The 14,247-nt window shown below is 43.0% G+C and overlaps 1 protein-coding gene across 2 annotated transcripts in view; it reads right to left on the bottom strand.

Annotated features, from left to right (window-relative positions):
* LOC129335415 (cytidine and dCMP deaminase domain-containing protein 1-like) overlaps positions 1-12,887 on the bottom strand; it is a 92,483-nt gene extending 79,596 nt beyond the window's left edge. For both annotated transcript variants that reach the window (XM_054987868.1, XM_054987869.1), the window contains exons 1-4: positions 12,843-12,887; positions 9,480-9,541; positions 4,467-4,571; positions 3,643-3,829 (exon numbers count right to left, since the gene is read on the bottom strand). In XM_054987868.1, coding sequence (XP_054843843.1) covers positions 3,643-3,829; positions 4,467-4,571; positions 9,480-9,541; positions 12,843-12,852 — 364 coding nt within the window. In that variant the 5' untranslated portion in view covers positions 12,853-12,887. The remainder of the gene's footprint in view (positions 1-3,642; positions 3,830-4,466; positions 4,572-9,479; positions 9,542-12,842) is intronic.
* Between the last annotated feature and the right edge of the window lie 1,360 nt (positions 12,888-14,247).

Here is a 14,247-nt window from a genome sequence, read left to right as displayed (position 1 = left end):
CGCCTTCTAATGTCCCGTCTGGAACCATAAGATCCCTCTCTGTAATAGCGATGTCTGCTCGAGTACGGATTGTATCTGTCGGAGCGGCGAGACCTTGAATGGCCCCTGTCAGTCCGAGAAGAGCAAGAAGACCAGGAGTCACGGGAAGGTGAACGAGGTATCCCCAAAGGAGTCGGGGGTTTCTCGATCATAATTACATCAGATCCCCGGGACCTATCGGGAGCAGGAGTCCTCCTGGGTGAAGACGCGTCCCCGGATCCATGATGGCTTCTTTTTGAGGTAAGTTCGGGTTTGGAAACACCCTGCTGATCTTGATGAGGGGTGATAACACTCTCTAAAACTTGTTTGTCAGATTTGGAAGACGGATGCTTCCTCTTCTTCTTTTTCTTTTCCAGACTCGCCTCCACCAAGCCCAATGGACGCTTCGGATCCGAGGATTTGACCGAAGTATTTGGACAGTCCGACATCGATCCACTCCGAGAAGTTCTCGGTTCCGAAGGAGCTACGGAGCTCTCTCTCCCAGCTTGGTCACCAGCCATGGAACCAGACGGTTCCGATGCAGGCCTTGACCCTGAAACCAGATCCGACGGAGCTGGAGTAGTCGGTGTCGAGAGCTCCAAACCAATCGTGCCGGGCTCGGGGGCCTCGAAACAGTCGATGTGGGAGACTGACGGGGATGTGGCGACCTCTCCGAAGGTTTTGAAGTCGGAGTGGTGGATCTTACCGGCGCGGGGGATTTGCCCTGTATAGGTGGGTCAGAAACCGCCATCGCGCATCGCCATAAGTAAGCTTGAAGCCTCCCCGATCTCTCTGCCCTGGCCTTCGGCGTGAAGGTGCGGCAGTACTTACAGGCCTGTGGGTTGTGGGTTTCTCCCAAACAATACAGGCACTCAGAATGACCGTCCGATTTGGTCATTTTACGATCGCAGGTGGAACATCTTTTAAACAACGCTGTATCCGATATCTTCAGAAATTCGAAAAATAAACGTTTTCCGAAGAACAGAGCCAGCAAGAACCTTTCCAGTCGGCGGCAAAAAAGGAACTGAGGGTACATTGGGGCGTCCCGCCTCTTAGGAGCTATTTTTCGGCGGGAAAAGACGGCCGCGCATGTGCAGTGAGAGGCGGAGGCGCCCCCTAGTGGTTCTGAGCTGTAAAAATCTCCGAAATCGGCAGGACTGCGCGTGCGCAGTCCCATGTGGGACTGCACAGGAAGACCGCAGATGAACTATTGTTGATAGAAAGAGACACTGTTAAAATGATGAAAGAAGACGACGTATCTTTTAAATATGGATGGTTACAACATTGACAAATTAAAGACCTATTTGAAGTAGACAGAAGAAAAGTAGGTTTCAGAAGCAGAAACTCAGAGTTAGAAGAACTTTTGCTTGGAGAAGGAATAAAGATAATTTCTAAGTTTTATAAGTTGTTATTGAAATGGTATACAGAAGATGAAGTGGTAAAGACACAAATGGTGAAATGGGCACTAAATTTTAATAAAGAAATTACAATGGAGGCATTGGAGTACTTGTGGAAAAATACTATGAAAATATCTACATTTGTAAATTTAAAAGAGAATGGATATAAGATGATGTATAGATGGTATTTAACACCGAAAAAATTAGCAAATATGAGTAATGCTATGTCAAATAAGTGTTGGAAATGTAAACAACATGAAGGCTCTTTTTATCATATGTGGTGGACTTGTGATAAGGCTAAACAATTCTGGTCTAAGATATATGCGGAAATGTTGGTAATTATAAAAGGTAATTTGTTGAAAAACCCTGAGCTGTTTTTGTTAGGACTTAGCATGGAAAAAATTAATGTAATGGACAGGACATTATTATATTATATGATGGTGGCAGCAAGATTATTATATGCGCAGTATTGGAAGCAAGTGGAGGCTCCAGAGATCGAAGATTGGATACAAAAACTGTTGAACATGGTGGAGATGGACAAGCTGACTAGAAAATTGAAAGACCAAAATTCAAATGAATTTTTAAAAGACTGGGAGAAACTTAAGGAATATCTGGAAAATAAGTGGGATGTGAAGGGACAATTATGGTCTTTGGATAATTACTGATGTCTATATGATAGTGGAATTAAAGTTTAGGAACTTTACCTTTAAGAACCGGGAATATTAGAAATATTAGAATAGATAAAATATGAAGAGAGTTAAAAAGGTTTTAGTGCTGTTGGGGGTCAAGAGAGAAAGGGGGAGGGAGGGTGGGGAATATATGTTTTAATTAATTAATATACGGTATAGAAGTTGTAGAGTGTTATAGGGAACTGATGTATGTATTAGATATGTGTATTAACCTACCCAATAAAAAATTCTTTAAAAAAAAAGAATGTCATCCAATTTTCTTTTCACTGCCTGCAGAATGATGATGCTTTCTCCTGCTTTTCCCCCAAGCTTTTTTCCATATGCAAAAACAGTGCAGGGAAGGAGTTTTCTCCTTTCTGCGGCTGCACGTGTACACAATACCTCCAAGTGGAGCAGCAGAAATGGGGAAATGTCTCCTCTCCACAGGGAAAAAAAAACTTGAGAGAAAGGCAGAAGCTTTCCCTCCCCCATGGCAGCTTTCTGAGTCCATTTGCATACTTTTTTTTTAAATAGAAGCCAATCTCCAAGGTGATGTGTGTCTGGGCAGAGCACAGGTTGGCTCCATGGAGAACTCACAAAATAAGTAACATGTAGAGTGACTGTCAGATCAATCTCTCTATGATCCTATCCCCTTCCAGTTCCTTCCTACCACTTCTCCAACTACTACCCCTACTCTCTAGTATACTGTCAATCTATGAGTCTCTTCTGGTTACTTGCACAGCATTCAAATGTACAATAATTTCTCCTAATCGCAAAGAAACCTCTTGTCTCTAACAACAATACATCTCTGTTCTAGCCTTCATCTTAGAATTCCTTGAATGACATGTTTCCTCCCATGTCTCTAAATCTTTCAACTCCTCTCTTGATTTCCTGCAGTCTGGCTTCCACCCACTGGTATCCACTGAAACTATGAAATATTCCAGTTTGGTGTAGTGGTTAAGAACATGGGACTCTAATCTGGAGAGCCGGGTTTGATTCCCCCCTCCTCCACTTGAAGTCAGCTGGGTGACCTTGGGCTAGTCACAGCTTCTCAGAGCTCTCTCAGCCCCACCCACCTCACTTGGTGTTTGTTGTGGGGATAATAATAACATACTTTGTAAACCGCTCTGAGTGGGTGTCAAGTCATCCTGAATGGTGGTATATAAATCGAATGTTGTTGTTATTCAAATTACACACAACACAATCAATAATAAAGATCACGTTATCACGTTATCAGCCAACTTGTATCAGCTGATACAAGTTTCCACCAGAGACCTAAGTATCAGCTAGGTATTGGTGCAATATGTACACTTATCATCATCATCATCATCATCATCATCATCATCATCATCATCATCATCATCATCATCATCATCATCATCATCACAGTAAAAATCTCTACTCTGTCCTTATCCTCCTTGACTTCTCTGCTACCATTGGCAAGTTAATATCCAATCCTCCTTCCACACCTTAGTCTCCAAGACTTTATTCTCAGCTGCTCTCTTTCTTCTCTGCACATTACCCCTTACCCCTGGTTCCTCATGCCATAAGTGACCTACCTTGAACGAGAAATTTGGAGCATGAAGAGCAAGGCTTTCTGGACAAATAGACAGTGCAGTTGCGCAAAGTGATGTGAGTATTCAATAAGACTCGTTGCACAGCATGTAAGCTTTTTGTGGAGCAGCACATTGCCACCACTTTGTGTACTTTGTCCGACTCACATATTACAATTCCAGATTTGTAAAACTGATAAGGAAAAAAAAGAAAGGATATTGTGGGGGAGGGGAGGGGAATTGGTCAGACAACAACTTCAACATAGTTATATGCTCAAAAATACTATATGCTTTGAAAACTGAAATATATTTGGAATATAGGTTCTCTTCTATGTCAGAATTCCAGACCTCACAGTGGCTCTGTGGTCCAACTGGCCCAGTTGGGTTATTGGCAGGGGCAGTCTTAGGGATTTTGGGGCCCTGGGCAAAAGTCAAGGCTAGCCGCTGCTGCCCCCCTCCCCGCATTGCCTTACAGTTGATTGTCTCACCTGTAGCCTGAGTCTCAGGCATCTCAGCTATAGGGCAGTCAGGGAACACATTTCCCTGCCCTACAGCAGATTGCTAGCACTACTTAAAACTCTGTATCTCACTATCCAAATCACTGCAGGATGCAGTAGAGATTTTGGGTCACTCCCTAACAGCTGTGCTCATAGCTGAAAGCAAACAAATTAAAACTGAACCCAACAAGACAGAACTGATGTTGAGAGGTGGCGGATCAGGCCCATGATAGGCTACCAGATGAGTCCAAGGCTGCATTATCCGAGACCTGTTGCAAGAGGCTTTGGTACCCCGACCCTTGCATTAAGCATCTGTGAAGTTACAATACATACGTCTCCTTCTGGATCCTCGCACATTGGAGAATTTTCCATATGAAGAGCAAGGCACATGAAGAGGTCCTTTTTGCTTTTTAAACGCAGAGGAGGTTTCAGTTCATCCTATTGTTCAATTGTTAAAAAACAAAGAGATTTAATTTAAAAAATCACTGCGCCTTCCATGCACACGTCTTCCAGAAGACTGTAAACGTTTTTTTTTTTTAAAGATTAACCTTTAAAGCTTGAATAAAAATAAATGTTTTGGCCTGCTGCTTAAAAAAGAGCAGGGTAGAAACTAGGCAAGCCTTAAGGGGGAAGACATTCCAAAGGTAAGACACCAATACTGAAGAAGCCATGTCTCAGTTTACCATACGCCTCGCCTCTTCAGGCAGAGGCAGAGAGAGCAGGGCTTGCAAGGAGTATCTTACCTAGAGTTGCCAGCTCTGGACTGGGAAATTCCTGGAGTGTTTGGGGAGAGGAGGGACCTCAATGGGATATTGGGTCTCCCCCTTACCTTCAACTTACTATGTTTTGTGCCAATTTTGTCCTTCTCTGCTTCTGTTTTAAACAGAAAGTGACATCAGCAGAAAGCCTCTAGAGCGCACATGAACCATTTTTCCACATGCTTCAGAAATTCCAGCCAGCCTCCCGACACTCCTCCCCCCAGCAGGCCAGGGTGAGCAGGGTTGGGGAGATGCAGGTGGGGGCAGGAGATTCCCCACCCCAAGCAAGGGGTTGGGTAACCCTCATGGGGTATAATGCCATGTGTCCAGCCTCCAAAGCTGCCATTTTCTGCAGAGGAAATAAAGATGCCGGTTCCCCGCCCCTACCCTCTACCCCTGCTTACCTGGCTAGCAGAGGGGGAATGTGCCTGGGCAGCGTTGTATGCTCCTGGGTAGTACAGTGTGCTCCCACACACTGCAGCAGCCCAATTTGGGGCAAATTTGTCTGGAATCTGCGGAGCACTGCTTTGCTCCACAGTGGCCAGATTCAGGCCAAGTTGGGCCCCAAATCTGCCCAACTGGGCCCAATTCAGCCTCCCGGGGAGCACAGGAGCACTCCCAGGGCGGCATGCACCCCCACAATGTCATTTCCCCAAAGAGGTCATCGCACAAGCTGGGAGTGCGCACATGCTTTAGGCATGCGCAACGGGGGGCAACAGTGAGGTAAGTGCCGGGCCTCCGATCTCCCACTGGAGGGGGGGGGCAGGAGACCTGACAAACCTATATCTCTATAGTTCAGAGATTTGTTGTAATTCTGGGAGATCTCCAGGCCCCGTGGTTGGAAACCCTAATTTTAACTGATGGGCTAGACAAAATATTGTTTACTATCTTGCTTACTAGAACCGTTATGTCTTCAAGCAAAGATGTTTTCATATTTTCCTAAAGAGCTATTTTGTAATGGCATATGTTTCATATTTTACCTGACTTGTTTCCTTTATATATGTTTAGAAGAATCGCTTTAAAAGTTTCTCATTTTTATCAGTGTTTTCTAATGTTCAAGATTTAAATCAAATATATGTGTGCTATTTTTATGAGGCTTTATTTTTGAAGAATTGAATTAGTTCATTCAGGGTGATCTTGGAAGGTAACTTCAGCGATGTAGCTATGTTTGTCTATTGTGGCAGAAAACAAATCAAACAGAAGCTATTTGCTCTGGGAAGTATACTCACCATATTATTGTCACATTGATGAATCTTTTGATAAATAAACTTAATGGGAACATATTATTTATTTATTTATTATATTAGATTTTTAGTCCACCCTCCCCACTAGGCGGGCTCAGGGCGGAGCTCAACATTTCAATGTACATAAATGCAGTTAAAATCAGATAAAACAGTATACAAATAACATTAAATAAAAAAACATTAAAACAACTTTATACAATACAGCTTCTCTTCAGATGGCGATGATAAATACTCCTTTTCAAGCCCTGGCTCATATGTAGGGTGGTGGACAGATCTTTAGTATGGCCAGTGGGGGCCCAGCCTGGCCTCCACCATATGCCTGGCGGAACATCTCTGTCTTACAGGCCCAGCGGAAAGATAATAAATCCTGCCGGGCCCTGGTTTCCTCAGTCAGAGAGTTCCACCAGGTCAGTGCCAGGACCAAAAAGGTCCTGGCTCTGGTCGAGGCCAGGCGAGCCTTGCAAGGATCGGGGACCACCAAAAGTTTTGTGTGTGTAGAACAAAGTGTCCTCTGGAGTATATTTAGGGAGAGGCGGTCCTGCAGATATGCTGGGCCCAGTCCGCATAGGGCTTTATAGGTCAACACCAAAACCTTGAACCGGACCTGGTACTCAACTGGTAACCAGTGCAGCTGACGTAGTATAGGTGTTATATGTTCCCTAATTGGGACCCTTGCAATTACTCGCGCAGCTGCATATTCTGCCAATCTGAAGCAGAAATATCTTTGCAGAGATCTAATTTAACAGTGAGATTACAGTGATCCATACCTTAGATACATCTCAACTGTGCTCTACTTGGAGCCACTTTTGAAGACAGTTAAGAAGCTGCAGATGGTACAGAATGGTGTAGCTAGACTGCTGGCTGGGGCCAGCTATTGGGAACATGAAAGCCCAATATTATAGCAATTACACTGGCTACCACTCTTTTTATCCTTTAAAGCCTTACATGGCTTGGGACCAGGGTATCTTATTCTTATATTCTTATTCTTAGCAGCAGCAGCACTATTTTAGTGAAAAACAGAAAAAAAATTAAAAAGCAACCCCCCCGCCCCCAAAAAAGGAATGTGCTGGCTACAAAACAGTATAAGCAAATATATACATAGGTATCCATAAAAGATTTCCAAATATCTAAAAATAAGTCCATACACAATTGCCTTCTATATACTAAACGTTCAAGTGTTGATATGTTTATAAGGTCTTCAATCCAATGAATTACAAGAAGTGGGGTTTGTCTTTCCAGTGTTGAAGTATTTTAGCAACTGTAAGGATATGGAAGGTCCATTTCTGTTGACCATCAGTTAGATTCCAAGAGCGAGACAAATAGTTTAACAGTCCATTAACATCCTCAAAAATTTATTTTATTTTTATTTATCTTCGACTTTTATTCCGCCCTCCCCTCGTTTCCAGCAGGCTCTGAGCGGATTACATATAAATGGATGTTCTGACATAAAATTAACACAACTAATAAATTCCTCCCCAAAGGGCTGAATGACTGAACATGTCCAAAGTATATATGCTTAAGAGAAGCATCTTGTGAATTACACCAACAGTTAGATGCTGTGCTTAAACCTTGGCCGTTTCCAGACGGCCCCCCGCCTCGCGAAACGTCGCGCGTCGTCGCGCGTCGTTGCGCAGAAAACGCGAAATATCGCGTTTTCTCGCGCGAGTTTTGCGCGACGTCGCGCAAAACTCGCGCGAGAAAACGCGATATTTCGCGTTTTCTGCGCAACGACGCGCGACGACGTGCGACGTTTCGCAAGGCGGGGGGCCGTCTGGAAACGGCCCTTTAGTAGAAAGTTTTGCTGAATAAGTTGCAACTTAAGATCCATAGTAGCAACAGGTATATGGCTTAAAGCCTTATCCCATTACTTTAGCAAAACTGGATGCTCCAGTTCATTATTCCATTCATCTCTAAGGCTCTGTGTATCATTTTTATTAACCAACTTCAAATATTTATATAGAAATATTGTATTTTTTGTTTTCTGTATTGATTCAGTAAGAATCTTCAAAAGCGGGAGAGATTCTGAAGCACTCAAAGCTTTTGGGCCATATTTTGACACCAACAAATATTGCAGTTGTAAATACTGGCATTCAGCGGAAGTTGGCAAATCATATTTAGACCTCAGTTGGAAAAACAACAAGAACTCATCACCATTATCTATCAGTTGATCTAAAGTAAAAATTCCCTTATTTGTTGAAGCCTTGTATAAGAAAGATTTCTTCCCAAGTTTTAAATCTGAATTTGACTATAATGGTAGTTTAGCATGTGACAACAGGTCAAATTGATATTGTCATATTATGCACAATACTTCTCTAGTTGTAGAGATTATTAGAGGAACAAAATCCATCCCAACATAAGTAGATCTTATTACATTCCACTTAAAAAGTTGTTCCAAAAAGAGGCCTCCAGGAGAGACCAAGATGGATACTCCAATTGAGAAGAGCAATCCCAATAATTTGTACACATTAACAAACATGCCTGATGATAAGAACTAAGGTCCAGAAAACCAAAATCTCCTTCATTGATTGAAACTTGCATTCTCTTTAAAGAAATTTTGTGTGATGTTGTACCCCACATAAATTTCCAAAACAAAGTATTAATTTTATGAATATAGCTACAAGGTCTATAAAAAGGAATTACACATTATATAAAAAGGAATATATAATTCAAGGTATAATACTTGTTTTGAGTGTATTTACTTTACCCCATAATGACAAGTTTAGGATTGTCCATCTATCCAAACCAAAGGATACATCCAAGATCAGTTATTAAAATTCAATTAAATCATGTCCTTAATACTTCTTGAGATGTCACTTCCCAGAACACATGAGGAATGAAGAGCAGCAGTTAAGTGCCGGGTTCCCCCTCCCACTGGAATGGTAAGGGGACGTGACAACCCTAGGGAAAAGCAGTGGGGAAAAACACTTCCCCAAAGTATTGACTCAGATCAGGTAACTTGTGTGTAAGTCTCCTGTAGACCTGATGGTGGCTGTAACTAGGTTTGCCATGCATAGCCTGACAATCAGCAGTAGACTTTGGGGGGGGGGGGGGAGATGGGAAGGGACATTGGTGGCATGACATCACTTCTGGGAAAACCCGTAAGTGATATCACACCTCTCTAAGAATCACCAGAAACTATGGCCCAACCACAGAATTTCCAGCAATTCCGAGATAAGACTGTAGGAGCTTCAAGGTTTCCATGGAAGTGATGTCATACAGTCTGCCTGACTGCCATTTTTTCCTCTCAGGAGCTGGGGGCAGAAGATCCTCTACCCCTGCAGGGGCCTGGCAACCCTAAATGTAACATGTCCATGGTGTTCCTTCTAATCAACAGCAGTACTTACAATGTCTATTTTGCTTGCTTCATTTATCTTTGTCTCAGTTTCCTTGGCTTCACGTTCTTGATCTACAGCAAGTAAATGGTTTTTAGTTTAATCTAATGCATTCCCCATCCCCACTTCTAATTTCACTTAATATTTCTGGGCCCAGAAAGAGATTGAGAATGTCTTAAAGCAATTTTAATATAAACAGCATATACAAACAACATCTTATTCAGCAGTCTCTAAGGCTTATTCTAGAACAAACTACAGCCCTGAGAGCAAGTCCATAAATTACCAGTTCATCAACACTGTAAATTATAAATTGTAAATGCTATTTTTAGATGGGGAGAAAACGTTTTTGTTCTCTTCTTAAAACATAACTTGTTTCAAAAGGAGAATTTTTAAAAAGTTAGTAATTCTAAAATATTATTAGGATTTTGTAGTAGTGAGATAATCAATATATCTAATTCTACACATGACCAAATCTGTGGGTACTCAAAACCAGAGACTGGGGCCATGAACATACAGATTTTTCTACGAAATTGAAAAGTGCCCCAGGTCTGGGGGGGAAATGAAATCTTTTAAAAAAATGCATAGAGTGATTAACTACCCTCTCCCCTCAAAGAATATAAGCAGCACCTGTATCTTTAAGAAACAAATGTCCTCAGTGGCTGTTGCTAGGCAATCACAATTGCATTGCAAGACTTGAAACTTTGGTTTCTGTCAACAAAAGCAGGGAGAATGTGCATAGCACTTTTCAAAGCTGTTTTGGCCTTTAAGGGAGAACTCATTGGGTCCAGACCAAGCAGAAGCCGCTGGGTGACTTGCTACCACCTGACTTGCATGACTCACCCAGGCCCAGCTACTTACTACTGTTCAACAGCAGCCACCTCATAAAAGCAGGTGTGGTGTAGCGGTCAGAGTTTCAGACTAGGATCTAAGATTCAGATTACCACTCTCCGTGGAATCTCACTGGGTGACTTTCAGCCAGTTGCACATTCTCAGCCTAACTTACCTCACAGTATTGTTGTGAAAATGAAACAGAGGAGAGAGAAATGATGTCAGCTGCTTTGGGTCCCCATTGTGGAGAAAGGCAGGGTATAGACCAAATAAATAAATAATAAATAAAGCTGAAGATGGGCAGCAGATAAAACATAGGTTGCTAGGTGGGGAGGAAAGAATGAAGCAGGGAAAGGCAAGGACTGATAATCTATATCAGACGGAATATCAGTCTTCGGGATCAAACTTCTGGGAAAAATGGATCCCATTTTATGAATTCATAGAAGCAAGAGATCTGCAACCTCCCTCTTCTCACCACTCATTGTTAATGTATTAAAGTTGAAGCACTGTGTTAATATTTGTAAATGCAATGTATTATATTGGTTTGTTGTTTAATTATTGTTACAGTTCTAAAATTGAATAAAAATATATATTAAAAAAAAAGGAAAGGCAAGGATTTGGGGGTCGTCTAGGATTGCCAGGTCTCTTCGGGCAGGAAAGCAGGGGGGCTGATCCAGAGACTTACACATGCTCCAGAGCACTTCTGCATCGTGTCAGAAAGTGATGGGTCAAGGCAAGGACTGACTGGGTAAAAATTGGCCCCTAATCTAGAATTTGGAGCTGATTTTTACCCAATCAGCCTCTGGCATAATCCAGTGCCTCTGCATTGCCCCAGAAATAACATCTGGCAGGTTCTTGCCTCGTCCCCATGCCTTTCCCTCCACCAGCCAGATGAGAGATGGCATGGTGGGCAGAGGATGGGAGTGGGGGGTCTCCCACCACTACTGGGGAAATGGGATCCTTAGGGTTACCAGGAGAAAGAAATAATGTGGGGAAGGGGATACAGAGGGATGCAGGAAAAAATGAAGTTCCCCTAGGGTTGCCAGGTCCCCTTACCCTCCCAGCAGGAGGAGGGAAGACCTGGCTCTTATCTTCTTCTTCCCTTCCTTATTCTTTAATCCATGCAAGTATGAATGAGTGAATATGCAGGGAAGATTACAAGAAATTCACATTCCAAAAACCACCAAGAACCACATTCCAAGAACCACGTCACCATGCAGGCACAGGGGTGCATGCCCGCTTCACAGCAGGCTGATCTGGGCCTCAAACAGGCCCAATTCAGCCCATTTGGGGCCCAAAATGGCCCGCGGTGAAGCGCAGGAGTGCTCCTGGGGCAGCACAATGACATCTGTGATGTTGTCATGTCGCCTCAGGAGCGCGCCCAGGAGGCCCTCCCCACCCCCAGCCTTCCTCCTCCACCGGCCAAGTAAGCAGAAGTGGGGGGCAGAGGGTAAAAGCAGGGGATCTCCTACTCCCACTGGGAGAATGGGATCCCTAGGTTCCTCCTGCAAGTCCTCATTAGTTCTCCACTGCACAATAGATTCTGGCCTGGAAATGGCACTGTGCAAGTGGGGCTATAGTTTTCTTGGCTAGAGGGCATCAAGAGGAGGGAAGGAGGGAAAGCTGAAGACAGGGAGGCATATAAAGGAAGGTTGGCTGGTAGGTGGGAAGGAGAGAATGAAGCAAGAAAAGGGAAAATGCTATAGGGGCTTTCAGGAGAGGGAAAGAGGAAATACTGGGAGAAGGGGAAATGAGACTCACACACCCTCTGCAACTCCTCACGGGACCCCTGCTTGTATACGTTGTAAAATTACAGGGGTAGGAAATGCATGCAACCATCCAAATTTGCCACTAGTAAATTTGGATTTTAAAAAATTGATGTTGTTTTGGATATGAAAACTTGTGTGCATTTGTTTGTTTACAAATACACAGAAATAGAGAGGAGGAACCCGGATGGGAAGTGGTGCTGCAGGAGGGAGCAGGAAAGGGAGGGAAATATCAGGAAGGGTTGCAAGCTGCAAAGGGTATAGTGTGACTATGGGGAGATAAGAAGGGTGAAAGACAATGGAAAGCTCTGAGGAAAGGGAATGCTGCATGGGAAAGAATACTCAGGTGATGGAATAGGAAACAAAACGAGCGTGGTGGGGAGGAAGACAGAATCAGGAAAGGTGACAGGGGAGCTGTTGTAAGGACTGGAGCCAGAAAGGAATGCCATGGGTGGACAAGCAAGTTACAGGGAAATAGGAAGATGCCGTAGGGATGGTGAAGCAGAGGCAAAGGACAAAGAAGGCAGAATGAAAAAAAGGTGGAGAGAGGGAAAAGGCAAAAAAAGTATTTAAGAAGTGGGCTAAAGGGAAAGCATAATTCTAAAACACTTAAAAAGAACCGTTTTACTCAGCTCCTTAATTTATACTCCATACTGCAGTTTACATGAAGGGTACATAAGAAAAATAAAAACAATCTGCAGCATTTTGTTACAGGTCTCTATCTGTCAAACATCAATTGTAATTTAATTTTCAAAAAAATAAAAAATTAAAGGTAACATACTCTGTGACATTCTGGAAAAATGAACCTTTACTGCTTCAAGTAACAGAACCTGCAAGAAAGAAAAGTTAATTTTTATTTAGGATCAAACTCATCATATATGACATGCAGAATAATCATTATACGTCTTCCAGAATAATCTAGCTGGTATTTCAAGTGTTCATGCTGGTATTGTGAATCACTATATAAATTAAGATGAAATAAAACCACTTGTATCATAACCTTTCTAATAAATTATAATGGTTAGAAATGATCATATTCAGAATACATGTCTAGTTCTCTTACCTTTGCCAAGTAATGTTGGTTTCCAATTCAAAGGGCTTTATATAGAACTAAAGCTCCAGTTACCAGGGCCACTGCCCGGGTGGGGCCAGTGTATATATTGCTCCACCTTGAGCATTTACCACACCTAGGATTTATTTAGCAACACAGTCTTGTTTATGAAATCAAAAAGAGTCCAGTAGCACCTTTAAGACTAACCAATTTTATTGTAGCATAAGCTTTCGAGAATCAAGTTCTCTTCGTCAGATGCATGATCCGAACTGGTCAAATACAGAAGAGGAGGGGAGAGAGGGGAGAAAGAAGGGGACATAAATCACAAGGGGACAGAATGCAATTAGCGTGGAGGCAATCAAAACATTCCTTTGCTTGGAAATGTAAACATCTCCTTTTGGTGTGCAGTCAGTTTGCCGTATTAGTTTGTAGCAGTGAAAGTATCCAATTCCTATGTAGTATAAGCCTTCGGTAACCACAGCTCTCCCTGCCAGCTGCATCTGACAAAGAGAACTGTGGTCCCCGAAAGCCCACACCAGGCGTCACTGGGCTCCCCCAGACCACGCCTCTGTAAAGGGAATCTGTTACCTGTGATAATGTGATAACCATTCATAGTCTCTATTCAGTCCCAGCTTGACAGAGTCAAATTTGCATATGAATTCCAATTCAGCAGCCTCCCGTTGGATTTTGTTTTTGAAAGGTTTCTGTTGAACCACAGCGACCTTTAAGTCTTTGGTGGAATGTCCTGGTAGATTGAAGTGTTCTCCCACTGGTTTTTGGACGTTTCCATTTCTAATGTCAGATTTGTGTCCATTTATTCTTTTGCGTAGAGGTTGGCTGGTTTGTCCAATGTACAGAGCAGAAGGACATTGTTGGCACATGAGGGCATATATCAGATTGGAGGATGAGCAGCTGTAAGAGCCAGAGACAGTGTAGTTGATGCCATTGGGTCCTGTAATTGTATTCCCTGGGTAGATATAGGGGCAGAGCTGGCATCTGGGTCTGTTGCAGGGCCTGGTACCTGTGCTGGTGACTCTGCTGGCCGATTCATGATTGTAAGTGAGAAGTCGTTTAAGATTGGGGGGCTGTCTGTAGGCAAGGAAAGGTCTTCCACCCAGGACTTCTGAGAGAGAGG

The sequence above is a fragment of the Eublepharis macularius genome, chromosome 9, assembly GCF_028583425.1.
Source record: "Eublepharis macularius isolate TG4126 chromosome 9, MPM_Emac_v1.0, whole genome shotgun sequence".
Lineage (NCBI taxonomy): Eukaryota > Metazoa > Chordata > Lepidosauria > Squamata > Eublepharidae > Eublepharis > Eublepharis macularius.
Note: the sequence above shows the minus strand (reverse complement) of the source record. Positions and strands in the feature narration are given on the sequence as shown.